Below are 14,991 nucleotides of genomic sequence, written 5' to 3'. Positions count from 1 at the left end.
CTCTGAATCCTGAATTTTTCATCTCCCTATGCTCTTATAAATTTCATGCCACCTTTTCACTTTGTGAGAACTTTCAAGGCTCCCTTTTAATTATGAGTTACAATTTGAGTGCTATATAGCTCTGAGTGAACTAGCAGGGAAATAAATTAATTAATTAAACCACCAGACTGTCCCCTTGTGGGAATGATTAAGGGCTTGGTGGGCAAGCAATTAGGAGTTCACTCTCTTTATTTCTGCCTTTTTCTTAGTGGTCAAAGTCTTGGTGGTCTATCATCATTGGGATCTCAACTCTTCCATAACCTTTGACACCTTGTCTCCATAACCCCTGTTAATTTGTGACAGGCCTTTCAAGTTCTAATAGGAGAGGGCCAATCTCATTCCAAATATTACTTTCCCTTCAAATTTTCTACTTCATCACAAATCAGAGATGGCTTGGACACTGAACAGAAATGTAGAGCACCAAGCTCAGATTAGATGGCGAAAGCAATCGCGTCAAAAATAGCAGTGACAGTGGGTACTAACCACTATATTATAGAGTTGATAGTGATGGCAGTGACAATCATCATAGTAAGTGTAACAGTGATAAGTTGGCAATAACAATAATAATAACAGTGATTGAATATGTGATATCATTGATTTATAAAAAAAAAAAAAAAAATAGCAAAGTGCCCAAAAAGAAAGTTATCTAAACAAAGGGTGCCTGTGGTAATCCAAATTAAGAAAAATGAAGCTTGTCTTTCATATTCTAGATTATCAAGAACGAAAATGAAAGCTCAGTTTCTATGCCATTGAAAGTTTAAAGGTAATCAAAACTCTGTCCTACTTGTTATGCTAAAAAAATTAAATAAATAAAGAGATATGATGTTAATTTCATTTTCTTATTCAGCACAATATGCAGTTTCTGCTACTAATAGCATACAATCGAGTAAAATGAATAGTTTGTTGATAATTACAGGATATCTGGCTCTTAGTTTTTATTCTCATCTATTTGTATACATATGAGACATACGTGTGTGCAGCAATCAATTCGAAATCTTCCTTGATTGCTAATCTATTTCTACCTGAAATGCCTCATATCTTAGAGGCATCAGCAGTAACTCGGCTCAAGGCAACAGCAGTCTTTGATCCAGACGGGCGACCTAAATGCTTGCATATGAAATCACCAGCAGAGAGGAGTTTTGGAAGATCAACATTGGTTTTCACCCCAAGCCCATTAAGCATGTAGACAACATCTTCAGTGGCAACATTGCCTGATGCTCCCTTAGCATATGGGCACCCACCTAAACCAGCGATAGACGAATCCACTGTGCTAATCCCCATCTGTTAAAAGCATCAAATATTGTTATTGAGATCGATACCTCTTCAGACAGGAAAGTGAAACTTTTATCGTTGGGCATGAATACAGAAAATATGAGATTTTGAGCTATAGTGTGTTCATATTCTGGTAAATTGATGATTGCTAAAGAATTGTTGATCATACTGGAGATAAACTATGGACTACTGCAGACTATACACTGCATATTGCAAGAGGTGGCTGCAATTATTATACTTCATCAGAGCATATTGCAACAGGCTATTATCATAAGTTCATAATCCAAAACCCAAAGCACACCTGGAGAGAAACTAAAATATTTGGGAGAGATTGCCCATATGTGTCATGAAAGTGGACCGCAAGCTTCTCAATTGGAACCACAGCCATTACTGCTTCAAGCATGGGAATAACGGACCCTGTTTCAAACAAAAAGTAAATAAGGGGGAAGAAAAATGTGGCTGTAATCACAAGACCGAACCAATAACGAGAACATGGAAAATATTTTTTAAAAAAAAATGAAAAAGAAAATTGTGTTCCTGAAAATGATAATTCAGATTGTTCTCGTCAAGAATATAGTAATTTGTTCACTCCATCATCAGCTCTTCAGTACACATGTATGCTATATCCTCCATGCTTGCTTTTAACATCTAATTACGGGTGCCAGCAAATATTACAAAACAAAAGCACAATGTATACTCAAGTTAATCAGTGCTGACTTTGAGATGGAGAAGTAGAGAAGAGAACATATAGATGTTGCCAAAATATGAAATGGAATTGAAAGTAAAGAAAAATACCAAAAAATTGTTAAAGAAGAAAGTAACCCAGTAAGGCAACATAAATATTTATAACAAGAGTTCTAAAAAAAAGTATATTCCTCTGGAATTAAAAGAATATTGACTTTCTAGAATGAATTATGGGCACAATGGAAGAGCCAAAACAGCAAGAGCATCAGGAGATCTGTTAACAGCATTATCAACAATAACACTGAGGACAGCGTGTGAGGGAAATTATAACTTCAAGCAAGAGTAAGTTTAAAACATTACCAGGTGTACCAACACCAATTGTATCACCCAGAGAAATTTCAAAGCAACCCATGTCATAAAGTTGGCTAGCCACATATGCCACTTTTGAAGGAGAAATTGCTCCTTCCACAGGACACCCGACAACGCACGATACATACCTACAAAGATATTCAAAGTCTGATAAAAAAAGGTATATTTGGCCTGATCTTTGTCTTCAACAGAAGCATCATAACACAAGTCCACCTATAGGGAAAGAATGATAAAATGCCGGAAATAAAGTAGCCAGCATTGGCATGGGTTGATGTAGATAAAGCAAAAGAGATTTGATCTCCCAAGAAATTTCAAGGTGGAGAGAGGGTAAAAGAAGCCATACCCACGAACTGGAATTCCAAGCTTTTTAGCAGCATGTGTAACAGCACGATAACGAGCAAGGCTCTCTTCAATGCTACAATTTATGTTTGACTTCGAAAATGACTCAGAAGCTGATGCAAAAACTGCTACTTCCTTAGCACCAGCCGAAACAGCTGCTTCAAATCCCTAGCAAATGATTCAGTAGAACGGATTATTCCGATTAGAACCATTACGACATTCTTAGATTGCTTGCAGTGTACCAGTAACAAAGATACCTACTTTTAAATTAGGTGTCAGAACAGGCAGTCTAGAGCCCTCCAAACTTTTAACTGCTTCCATCACATCTCTTGCATCAGCTAACTGTTTTCAGGACACCAAAAGAAGGCCAAAATAAAGAAAATGAGTCATGCAGTTATATTAGTTTACTATAGCAGCAAGTTCATTAAGAAGAAACTTAACTAACTCTCAATGAACTCATAATGGAAGTGAGTTAAAATAAACTACAATTGAAATCACAGATAGAGGGAGGAGGAAATGTCTTTTATGCTACAATCAAGATTGCATTTTAGAAACAAAAAAAAAAAATTCTTTCATATATAAGCAGGTACTAGTTTCATCAAAGGATAGTGAATTCAAACCACATAGTATTCAGGTACTCAACCCCATAGAATTAAAAAAAAAAAAATTGAACCTAAACTATGTTTGAGAGAGAAAGTGTAGGGGCCAAAAAGGAAGGAGAGCACACGAGAGGGTATAAATTAGTTAAACTCCTCCCATTTGGATGGGAAGAAATGGAGTGCAAAGTAAAATCGAAGTTAGGTTGTGTATACAATATCTTCAGCATTTACTGAGATATTTATGTAGATTAGCAGGGATAAATATGTCATTTCAAGCATTGTTATCCATCTTCCCCCGTAGTTAGAGATTTTCTCCCCCGTTCATTCTGTCCTCACAGTTTCAGCCCTTAAAAGTTACACCATGAGTAAAACCAAATTATTGTTCAGAATCATCAGTCAAACTTAAGATAAATAACATAATCAAAGGGATAGATTCTAAATTATTGAACAAAAAGTTTACTCGGCATCATCCTCCCTCCCTAGTCCCTCCCCTTATCCTTCACCCCTAAATCTCTCTCCCTCTTCTCTTCACTTTCTACTTTGCTGTCTCTTTTTGGGTTTCCCCCAACAAAAATTCTACCTCTGAGCCTTCAATTCCCACCCATATGTAAGGGACTCCACTGAAGATGCTATAATAGCCCCAAAGAAGGAAAAAAGCAGATATCAATAACAAAATGCTCAGGTCCTAAGAGAGAGGCTATCCGAGAACTGAAACAACATAACTTTCTAATGAAAAACATAGATAACTGAGAGATGGTGCTTCATTGAGCAGGATGTTAGTAAACAGAACATAATTTATTACCAGTATTATTCTCTGTACATTAGGATGTAAGCTGGTCACAAACAAGAACTGGAAAGGATGAAAACCAAGAGAGCTAAGGAGGGCATACAAAAGGAGTAGTGTATAAAGAGCCCACATTTACCTCAGGAATACATGATTAAACAGAGATCATGGGGAAAAAACAAAGAGAAGCTTATTCAGTATGGATAGCAGAACAAGGATAGAGTGCTTGATCATGAAAAACTAAAAGTATATTTGTTGAAAATAACAGCAATACAAAGTCCATAATCTTCTAGGAAGAATTATTTCATAAGCAAAGAGGTAATATAAACATTCGAGAGGAAATTGGCCATAATCTTCATTCAGATAAATTTGGAGTAGACAGCTAACTCAAAAGTAATAATGCTAATAAAGGTCATTGTACATAGAATAATCACTAAAAAATTGTAAATTTTCAATTAAAATGAGAAATTCTTAGATGGACCTGGTCCATCATAGACCAAGCCAATTTCAAGGCATAAATTTGTGGTCCCATATTCATGGGGATCCACTTGTTTGTGCCTTACAATTGGCTTGATCCATGGTGAACCGGGTCTAGGCAAGTATTTCTCAATTAAAATTACTGGTTTTATGCAATAAGCAATAATAAAAATCAATAAAGACAATGGACAAGTTGGTGATAGTAACTAAATAGACTTGGAGAACCAAGAATTAATGTAATCTAGTAGTGGTACAGAAGCAAAGGCCTTCATCTCCTTTCAAGAAAACATCAATTTACACAAGCTGAACGAAGCAACCAATTCACACAGATAAACCATGAGTAAACTGTTTCTATTTGGATTATTTACCAAGTAAAATTATTATTCTACAGAAATTATGGAATCATCAAAAAGACCATGTAGATTCATGGATGCACACATTTATATGCTTTTAAGGTTATAATTGAGTTGTGTTAATTATTCCTAAGAACATCACATTTATAAAGCAGTGGACGAGCCAAAAAATTAAAATTTTTTTAAAGCTAAAAGGGAAGATGTACAGATTGAGACTAAATTACCTGAGGAACCCATTTGGGTGATACAAAACTTGTAGCCTCAACAACTGGCAACCCAGAAGATACTAGTCTGCGAATCAATTCAATCTTTACATCTGTAGGTACAATATTTTTCTCGTTTTGCAGTCCATCTCTCGGACCAACTTCTACAATCTTCACAAAATTTGGTATGCCTTTCCAAAACTGCTTTGTCCAAGTAATGCAAAAAAGTTCACAGTTTAAATAAGTTAAGTTGAACAAATGGTCGAATGAAGTGTTTGAACCATGAATCAGTTATTAAAGGCGCAAGATCACTAAGGTGCAAAGCGGTCTTGGAGCCTAGACACGGGGAAAAGGCAAAGGGGCTCACATGAATGAGGTGAGGCTCAAAAATAAAATAAAATAAAATAGATATACCATTGCTTTAACTAAGCTTATCAAATATTGTCAATCTCCAAAACATTAATAAGTATAAAAAAGTAAAGCCAAATAGACTAACCATTAATATCAATTTCTCAAACTTGTTAGAAAGTAAACAAATCCAAGATTTGGACATTCAAAACAAACCCTAGATTTTTAAAATAATCTAGAAATAAATTACCTAAATAACATGCGAGGGTCTTTTTGAAATAAAAATGACAATAATAATAACAATAACAATAACAATAATGAAGCAATATCCAAATAACACTAAAATAAAGGACCCACATAGCATTTGTCAATAGTATATAAAACAGGACAATCAAGAAGTAAAGGAGTTCAAAAACAATTAAGATACAAAAAATAATAGTAAAATATTGAAAACAAAAAATGAGAAGAAGGATTAAAAGGACCATGAGTGTTGAAAATGGAAATGTGGGAGGTTTGTGGTCCTGGGTGAGACGGTTTGATGAGATTTTTCTGACTGGTTATCACTAGCAACACTAATTCAGAAATTTTCCCACTCTGTCAATATCAAATTCTAGTAGAACACAAATTTCAAGTCAAGTCGTGTGTTTTTGCTAATAGAAGTGCCCATCAAAGATGAAAATAGAAAAGGCACGCCTTCCTAGAGTCTTGTTTCTGAAACAACACGCACACTTAGTTGCATAAGGAGAGTGCATAGTCAATGTCACCTGCCTTCTCCTGTAGAGGCATTAGGTTTAGAGCCTGATGAGCCTAGAGCTTGAGGCATGCCCTTAATAACCATGCTACAACTCAAAACAGTCAACAGGACAAATGCAATCATGACAAGAAATGAAGCCAGGAATTTCACCTTTTAACTAAATGACAATAAATACAATAATGAATGATTTACCAAGACAACAAAAATAAAGTTCCACTTAAGTTATTTAATCACCTTATTTGTTAAATCCTGCATGTCCTTCTTATTGGACTTGAAGTTGTATTGGCAATCTGGAAAGTAACTTGAGTCCCAAACTGTTCCACATACCATGTGGTTCCTGCCTAAGCTCATGGTTCTTCTACCAAAGGAATCAACTTGGGACAAACCCCTGGTATGCCTTTTCCAAGGAAATGCCTCTCCTGTAGCCTCCTCATAATCTTCCCTGGACATGAATGGAGGCTTAAGGATCTCTACTTAATAGGCAATATGAAAAAATTGATTTAATGGCTTAAATCTAATAGCTTTACTTATGTACAGGTTATATAATTTTAAGTGAGAAACAGCAGTGAACTTATAAGCCCTAATGAAACAGAAAACTTGGATGCAATTTGGGGCGCTTTTAAACTTTAATTTTGGATGTTGCTGTAATGGAAGTAATAACAAATTACCAATAACCTGTTCGCTAAATATTTGCTTTTGCTATTAAGGAGGGAAAAAATTTATACATATAGTGGTGAACAGGCAGTTATTGATTATCAATAAATAAAGTGGCAGTTGTTCATAAGGGCTACGATGGTGATGCCAGTTCGTTAATATATAGTCTCTACAACACCTTATTGATTGTCACTTACTCGCAACTGTTGGATGAGCTGCAACTCCTTCCGTCATTCCAGCAACTTCCCATTCCTATATCATCAGCACTGGGACGACAAGCACCAGATGAGAACCTTTGAATCATGTCAATGGTACTCATGCTTGGCAACTTGTCAAGGCCAAGTGGCTCTTCCAAACTCGACATTTGCTCTGCAGTAAATGCAAAAACTGGTACTGTAATTAAGGCACAAAATTAAATTAATGTCTAGTTAAGAAAACTCATAGAAAGCCATTATTGCTAGTATTCAGTCAGTAACACCTTGGATATGCATATCATAACAAAAGAATACTCAGAATTTCTTTTTTTTTTTTGTTTAATTTACCAGCTGATAACATGAGAAATTCCTAAGTACAACTTAACATCTAGATCAAGCATGTATGATTGAGAACAGTAACTTATGTTTCAACTCCTGCACATGCAAATATAGAAAATCATTTTTCACAATAAAGGATCCAATACTTCCAGTGAAAATATTATCAATGGAATAAAAAAAAAAAAAAAAAAACAGCAAGTATAACTCTCAAACTTGAGTAGACATGACTCATAAAAATAGCCCGCAAGTCATGATCAGACCACAAACAACATAATTTTCATAGTTAACTTCACTGAGGGATCCTAAACGAAATAAACAAGTATCTGAAAGTAGAATCTTCAAAACAGGTCCAACTTTTATATTGACAATACATTAGCAAATGTAACAGAAAATGATATACTAGCTCTGAATAAATTCTTTTTCAGTGATGAAAAAATAAATGTTTGAAAATAACAGTTAGCAAATGCCACAAGACTTTACAATGTCATAAAGAAAGTAAAAGGCATTAGTAGAGATTTGACAAGAAATAAAGCAAAGCAGATTAATTTATGGTGTATGCAATTTCAAAACTTTCAAAAAGTATAATTACTGCATAAATGGCAATGTCACTGAAGAAGCCTAAAACATAACTTTTTCCTCCAATCTTAAGGAATCACATGCATGCCAAGCAGAACAGTTATTGAATTGAACAGAATATAGTAAACCTTTTCAGCAAGTAATCAAATTTCTATAATCCCCACTCAAAATCTAGTTCAATATGAATAATCCACTTCCAATACAATGATCCTCAATAAAAAGGAGGCAAATTCTGGACAAGAAACGCAAAAGCACTTGGGGGCAATAAAATGGCAAATGCAAGTGAATATGAGACAGCTAAACATCTGTGCACATTATCTGGTTGCAAAAGTTTAATACGTCTTGAAACTTGAACTAAGTAAAGCATCAATCAAAGGTAAAACTACACTCAGTGCACCAAAAGCTACAGTAAATTGCTCAATAATCAAAACCAGACATATTGAATTCCAAAGCTAACTATATTCATTAAGAAAAAACAAAGCAAAGTAATAATAATAACAACAACAACAACAATAATAATAATAATGGGAATTTCACATTCCTCTGATAAACCCATTAAAACAAACAAACACATAATTCTAAAAAAAAGAAAAAAGTTTGAAACTTTTTTCCTTGGTACTTTTGTTTCCTCTCTATTCCGCCAGTTTGTTGGAAGACAAACAGAAAGCACATTGAATTGAAAAACAAATGAGCAACGAAAGGAAAGAGAAGGAAAGAAACCTCAATTGAAGAGAAAAGTTTGAAAGGAAAGACTAGGGTTTCAGATATTATTATCTGAATTAACTAAAAATGCAGTCTTTTCTTTGGGTTAGATGAAAAGAAAGAGGAAGAAGAGAAGGTGAGACAACGTGAAGGAGTTGCAAACTATGAGGTTCTTTTCCTTTTTCGGGAATATTTGTGTTTTAGTTTATTCAATATTATTATTTTTTGCTGAAGGACATGAAATCAATCACCACATAAAATAGAAATGGTGGTAGGTAGTTTTCTGTTGGGAGTTAGGTCTTTTTTCCACACTAGTTTTTTAATTGACCTTGTATTCTATTTAAGTTTAAATTAGTTATTGAAAAATATTTTTATTTAAATTTAAAGATTATTGTCATAATAATATTATTAGATAATAATTTTTTAATTAAAACGATTATATGACTTGGTTTAATTATTTTATAATTTTTAAAATTTTATAACCATGGGCAATTGGATTAAATTATATTTATTATTATGATTTTTTATAAATTTAAATATTCAATAAACTATAATTTTAATTAAAATTAAATTTGTTTATTGCTGGATTATGTGTAGCATAAGGAGGGGTGAGCATTCGGTCGGTTCGGTTTAAAATCGAACCGAACCGAATAAACTGAAAATCGAAATTTGAGTGTTTATGAAAATCGAACCGAACCGATTTTAATCAGAAACCGAATTGAATCGAACCAGTCTGATTCAATTCCGTTTGATCGGTTTCGATTTTTAATAATTTTTTTATTTTTTACACTTTATTTTTAATATTTTAAAATTTAATTAAAATATTTTAATTTTAATATGATTTAATTTCTATATATTATTAAAAAAACATATTATTATTACTAATCGGTTCGGTTCGGTTTTTTCGGTTTTTTTATGATCAAAACCGAACCGAATCAAAATAACCGAAATTTTTAAAATTGAAAATCAAACCGAACCGAAATATATAAAAAATTAAACCAAATTTTCAAATCGATTCGATTCGATCAATTTTTTCGATTTGAACCGAATACTGGACACCACGCATAAGTATAAAAGAAAGGTAGATGTAATTCCAAGCAAAGATCAATATCAAACATCAAACATAAAGAACTTGAGGTCAAAATTACTTTGTTTGGAAGCAGGCACAGCAGGTCCACCAAGGTCTAAATTGAAATATATATATATATACATATATAATTAAAATTAAATTAATAATTTTAGTTATTCATAAAATTATAATGGGATATTGTCAAATAATTTTATTTTTATTTATTCATATATTCATTTTTAATTCATAATTAAAATGAAGTAAATTATTATAATTTAATTAAGATCAATTTTGATTAATTTGAGTTTGAACAATTTAAATTAAATTTTAATTTGAAATTAAATTGTTTTATTCCAATTTCAAATTGAATTTTAACGCGGGGTTTGAATAAAGGCCAAGGTAAGCTTTCGGTTTCAAATTGGATTTTATTCCATCATTTGTCAACAAAAAATAACAAATTTATTTATTTTTATAAAATAAATTTATACCCACTATCTTTTTTATTATTAATATAAAGATTAAATTTAATTATTGATCTTAAATTTATTATTTAAATTATTTATAATTTTATAAATTTAAATTTATTAATCTTTTTGTATTTAAATACTTTTAATTAAAATTTTATTTTATTATAATTCAATTAAACCAAAAAAAGTACTTTCGCCTTATAAAATTGAAAAATTAAAATAATAATTTTAATATGTGATGCATTATTAAATATATTTTTAAAAATAAACTAAAAAATATTTTTTTAAAACCGATTTGTATTAAGATTAATTAAAAAATACAAAAAATCACTTTCACCTTATAAAACAAAAAAAAATATTAATTTTAATATGTAACATGACATTACATATTTTCTTTTGGAATTTTTTTCCTTTTAAATTGATTTTATAAAAATAATTAAAAAAAAAAGCTAAAAGAATTTTAACTCTATTTATTTTTTTGACTTCAAAAAAAAAAAACTCTATTTATTTTTTAAAATTATAATATATCATATGTAAAATAAAAATAAAGTGTAACCTTATAATATATAATTTAAACAAGAGAAGATAGCTTAAGAGAGCCCTTAATCAAAAGGGCCCATTAGCTCAGTTGGTTAGAGCGTCGTGCTAATAACGCGAAGGTCGCAGGTTCGAGACCTGCATGGGCCACCGCTTTCCTTTTTACTAAAAAATGCCAATGTCACGCTCTTGATTCATCCCTAAACCAACCAACATGATTAGTTCATTGCAGTCTTTTAAAATTGAGCTTAAATAAATTGCTTTACTATTTTATTATTTATATTTAATTTATAAAAATTGAATTTAATAAAATATAAGATTTACTATAATAAATAAATAAATAAGCTTATATGACTCACCTAAACCTATAAAGATGAACTGTAAATTTATGTCAAAGGATTAGGTACACTTGCTACTTGCATGTTATACTTATATGGTATTTGTACTTCTATCCTCCAACTCCTCTTTTATCATTTTTTTGGAAATTGAATTCATATTTCAAAAATACTTATATACAGGATAGGATTATTTAAATTTTTTTATTTCACTTTTTTTTTTTTTAAAGATTGTCCAAATGTACCAAATAAATTAAGCCATTTGATTAGTTTGAGCTCAACTTGGTTATTAAAATTTAAACTCAAATGATTTATTTATTAAATTAATAAAACCGAGTCACACATCATTCTGTTCACAAATGTGAGCTAATGAAATCATATATTTTTCCTGATAAACTTAAATCAGAAACAAAACTAATAAAGTATGAGTTGATACGTTATAAATAAAAATTTATAGGTATATAATTTAAATTTTAAATTCTTAGTAAATTAGTTTTTTTTCTTTTTTAAAGGTAAAGCAGCATGGTTTGGGTCATCTCCGGGATTCTACCCTAATTAATCAAAGGCTTACAATCTCTGGCTGGTGGCAGGTCTGCAGAAAATGGATCCTGCAATTGAGCTTCACATTTTGACAATGGCAAGCCTGTTGTGTTGGCATGCGTGGAAGGCTCGTAATGCTGCCATTTTTAATCTCTCTACCCTTACAATCAGGAGACTTGGCAGGGTGTTTAGGAATCGATTAGGTTTGAGATACGTCACCAGTTCACTTTGCAAGCTAATGAAGTCGCCAGATACCCAGTTAGTCCCTGTTAGCAGGACTCTATGCCAGTGCTTACTTGAGATTTTAATCAATGAATCTCTCAGATATATATAAACAATGATGGATACCATCAGCTTGTAGTCAATTTGCCTTGTTAGATAAGCATCCTGCTCACCTGCAATTGTATTTATATAAACCACATCGTACAAAAAGGGCAAAAAAAAAAAAGAGGAAAAAGCGATGGCAGGAATATATTTTTAATTAATGCAAATGATAGGGTTCATTACAAGCAAACTGGAAAAAGAACGAAAAATTCCTCGCCAACCCTCTGTATCTCCACTGTATTTATAACACATATATAGAGAATAATAAGATTCGACAGATGCTACACAATTCCAGGATAATGAATCAGTTTGAACCCAAAGAAAACCGAAAGACGAGCAAAGAGAAGGAAACATGCATGTTTCTCACACAATCAAAATCCACCAAGTGCTGTACAATGATGATACATTATATAATATGTATTAATATTGATCAGAAACAGAACTAGGGTACAAAACCAATGTCCTTGAAGTATTCATGCTCAAGAGCACTCCTGGCTGTAATTCTCTTGCTGGGATCCAAGCACAGCATTTTCTGCCATGTCAAAAAAGCACATACGTAAGCAAACGAAAGGACACACATCTCAGCACGGATTTAGAACTAAGTTGCATAACAATCTGTACATCACTAATCATATAGAACGGCATAACGCTCAAAAAGCTGCCAAATAATCACAAGTGAACAGAAATTACAACCAATTAGCATCAGTTGAACCAAAGCACCAGAAAAGCACATGATTTTCTCCCTTTTATAGGGTCTGCTAGTAATCAATTTATTTTGAAGGCTGCACCAAAAGTTGCCTTCTAGTTGATGCATGTAGTACATTCGAACATTATTCTAGTTGAAGAAGAGTGGGAGAGAGAGCTTGTCATGATGTGCAACTATAAAATTTGAACTTACAGTAAGAAGGTCAACGCCAGCAGCTTCGAGAGTTGGAACTACAGTTGCCAAGATCTGCAAGGTAAACATGCATAAGAGTTGTCAATAAAATAATACAGGCAAAGTGGGAAAAAACTTAAAATATTGCATAACCTCACAATAAAAGAACAAAGACCTTAGGTGGCCACTTTGGAAAGGCAGACTTGAAGTCAGGCAAAGATGTAACCCCAGGCCATGTGTCCTCATTCGGAGTTCCCAAGACCCTGCATGTGGAAACAACATTAAACAGTAGAATGTTCAGTTACAAATTTGGGAGAAACTATGAGGAATTCAAGAGAGGCTGGTCAGACTTGGAAGACAGAAAACAAATTAAGCATGGTTAGCCAAATTTCAAATGCGAAACATAGACATCAAGGAAAGCAGTGCAATTAACAAGATATGACACCTAAAAATCTTGAATAGTTCATCAATTTCAGAGTCCCCAGGGAATAATGGCCGCTGATTCACCATCTCAGCAAATATACATCCCACTGACCACACATCAACTGGAGTTGAGTAATGTCGAGATCCAAGCAGAATTTCTGGTGCCCTATACCACAGGGTTACAACCTAGAAAGATGCATCAAAACATTTTAAATGCCAGTCACCAAAATTGCCAATAATTTATATGCATTAGAAACTTAATGCTAATTGCTGTTTTTCTGTCTAAATAAAAAAAAAGTGGAAAATGGAAGAAAATGGATCTTTCGGCGATGACAACAGACAAGGAAAGTTTGGTTATAAACCAAGGGATATAACAACTGATGCTTTAGTAAATTTAAAATACTAAGTTCTACAAATTTCAGTGAAAAAACAAATAAATTTGAGTAGCTATGAGCATCTGGACTATGAAGGTCAAGCAGTACCGGGCAAACAGCAACAACTTATTAGAGTAGACAGGCTACATAGAGCATCTACATTGAACAGTCTTTTTTACCTGCTTCCTTCATTGGGTAAAACTTTGAATAATTTTTCATAATTATTAAAGTTATCCTATTGGTAGTGAGAAGAGAAAGGATCTTAGAGCCGAAGACTAGTAAGAGTATAGGAGAAGTGTGTGTAATTACATATATCTAGCAGTCTGAAGTTCTTTCCGCAAAAAAGAGTACAATGGAATAACACTAAAAAAAACCCAGGAATTGGATGCAAAAGTCAGATATCCTGATCAAGTAAATACAGTAAGGCCAAGGAAACTAATTCCAGTGTGATTGATACCTCATGTGTAAATGTCCTAACAGGTATGCCAAATGCTCTGGCCAATCCAAAATCTGCAAGCTTTAGTGCATTGGTACGACGATCTATAAGGAGATTTTGTGGTTTTAAATCTCGATGGAGAACTCTATGAGAATGGCAGTAAGCAATGCCACGAAGTATCTGATAAAGGAATTGCTGCGAATAAAAGAAAATAATCAAATAGTTATTCAAGCATAAGTAACAGCACCACCATAATTATCTTAGAATCAGAAGCCATATACATGAAAGGTGTCTTGTGGAAAACTTTTGGGCAAAAGGAATAATGGTAATGTTAATAGAATCCCCATAAGGTACACAACAAACATATAATACAACTATATGAATGTTCGTGGAAGTAAGATTACACAAAAAAACTGGCCTGCCTAGAGAAAATCTTGGCCATCAGGCATGAAAAATAATATAATAAATTTCTGATATTTTTAAGGATTATTTTTTGAAAGATATTTTTAAGGATTAACTTGCCTACAATTTCAAAAACTTTTTAAAACTACAACTAGGTCTTTCATATTTCATAAAGTAAAGCCAAAAACAATGACCCAAACATAGAGAAAGCAATATAGAAAAGCAAGAGGAAACAAGCCTCTAAATGGGGAAAACAAAAAGAAAAGAAAGGAAAAGAAAATCTTACTCACTTTTATCAGACGAGGATTCTTAGCAAATTCAGGGCAAGAATCCATGTGCTTCTTCAAATCCAAGTCCAGATACTCAAAAACCAAATACAGTCGCTTCTCACTGTGCACCACATCATGCAACCTGTTCCCATAATTCAACTATATAATTTCTTACCATATAAGCAGAAAAACAAAATTGAAAAGGAAAAGTGAGACTATTGAAAGATTTAGATATGATTATTCCACAGATAA

The 14,991-nt window shown here is 32.7% G+C and overlaps 2 protein-coding genes and 1 non-coding gene across 5 annotated transcripts in view; 1 reads left to right on the top strand and 2 right to left on the bottom strand.

Annotated features, from left to right (window-relative positions):
- Window positions 1–859: 859 nt before the first annotated feature.
- On the bottom strand, window positions 860–8,892 carry LOC110609510 (hydroxymethylglutaryl-CoA lyase, mitochondrial). Its single transcript, XM_021749118.2, has 9 exons — window positions 8,705–8,892; window positions 7,073–7,244; window positions 6,456–6,663; window positions 5,141–5,320; window positions 2,965–3,045; window positions 2,708–2,871; window positions 2,356–2,492; window positions 1,613–1,728; window positions 860–1,320 (listed from the first exon to the last, which is right to left on the bottom strand). Exons 2-9 carry the CDS (start codon window positions 7,237–7,239, stop codon window positions 1,072–1,074), a joined length of 1,302 nt encoding a protein of 433 aa, XP_021604810.1. The 5' UTR covers window positions 7,240–7,244; window positions 8,705–8,892; the 3' UTR covers window positions 860–1,071.
- Window positions 8,893–10,835: 1,943 nt separating this feature from the next.
- TRNAI-AAU lies at window positions 10,836–10,909 on the top strand. The gene has a single exon. It is a non-coding gene; the product is annotated as a tRNA-Ile (tRNA).
- Window positions 10,910–12,095: 1,186 nt separating this feature from the next.
- Window positions 12,096–14,991, bottom strand: part of LOC110609514 (cell division control protein 2 homolog A) — an 80,580-nt gene continuing 77,684 nt past the window's right edge. For all 3 annotated transcript variants that reach the window (XM_043954186.1, XM_021749127.2, XM_021749126.2), the window contains 6 exons: window positions 14,761–14,881; window positions 14,090–14,263; window positions 13,281–13,444; window positions 13,011–13,098; window positions 12,857–12,910; window positions 12,096–12,490 (listed from right to left, as the gene is read on the bottom strand). In XM_043954186.1, the coding sequence (XP_043810121.1) occupies window positions 12,401–12,490; window positions 12,857–12,910; window positions 13,011–13,098; window positions 13,281–13,444; window positions 14,090–14,263; window positions 14,761–14,881 (691 nt within the window). In that variant the 3' untranslated portion in view covers window positions 12,096–12,400. The remainder of the gene's footprint in view (window positions 12,491–12,856; window positions 12,911–13,010; window positions 13,099–13,280; window positions 13,445–14,089; window positions 14,264–14,760; window positions 14,882–14,991) is intronic.

Source organism: Manihot esculenta, chromosome 2 (genome assembly GCF_001659605.2).
Source record: "Manihot esculenta cultivar AM560-2 chromosome 2, M.esculenta_v8, whole genome shotgun sequence".
Classification (NCBI taxonomy): Eukaryota; Viridiplantae; Streptophyta; class Magnoliopsida; order Malpighiales; family Euphorbiaceae; genus Manihot; species Manihot esculenta.
Note: the sequence above shows the minus strand (reverse complement) of the source record. Positions and strands in the feature narration are given on the sequence as shown.

Coding starts and splice junctions, on each gene's coding strand:
- LOC110609510 (XM_021749118.2), bottom strand. CDS start 7,239: ATGTCGAGTTTGGAAGAGCCACTTGGCCTTGACAAGTTGCCAAGCATG. Junction 2,872..2,964: donor TTCTGACACCTAATTTAAAA/GTAGGTATCTTT, acceptor ATCATTTGCTAG/GGATTTGAAGCAGCTGTTTC. Junction 1,321..1,612: donor ATATTTTAGTTTCTCTCCAG/GTGTGCTTTGGG, acceptor TGCTTTTAACAG/ATGGGGATTAGCACAGTGGA.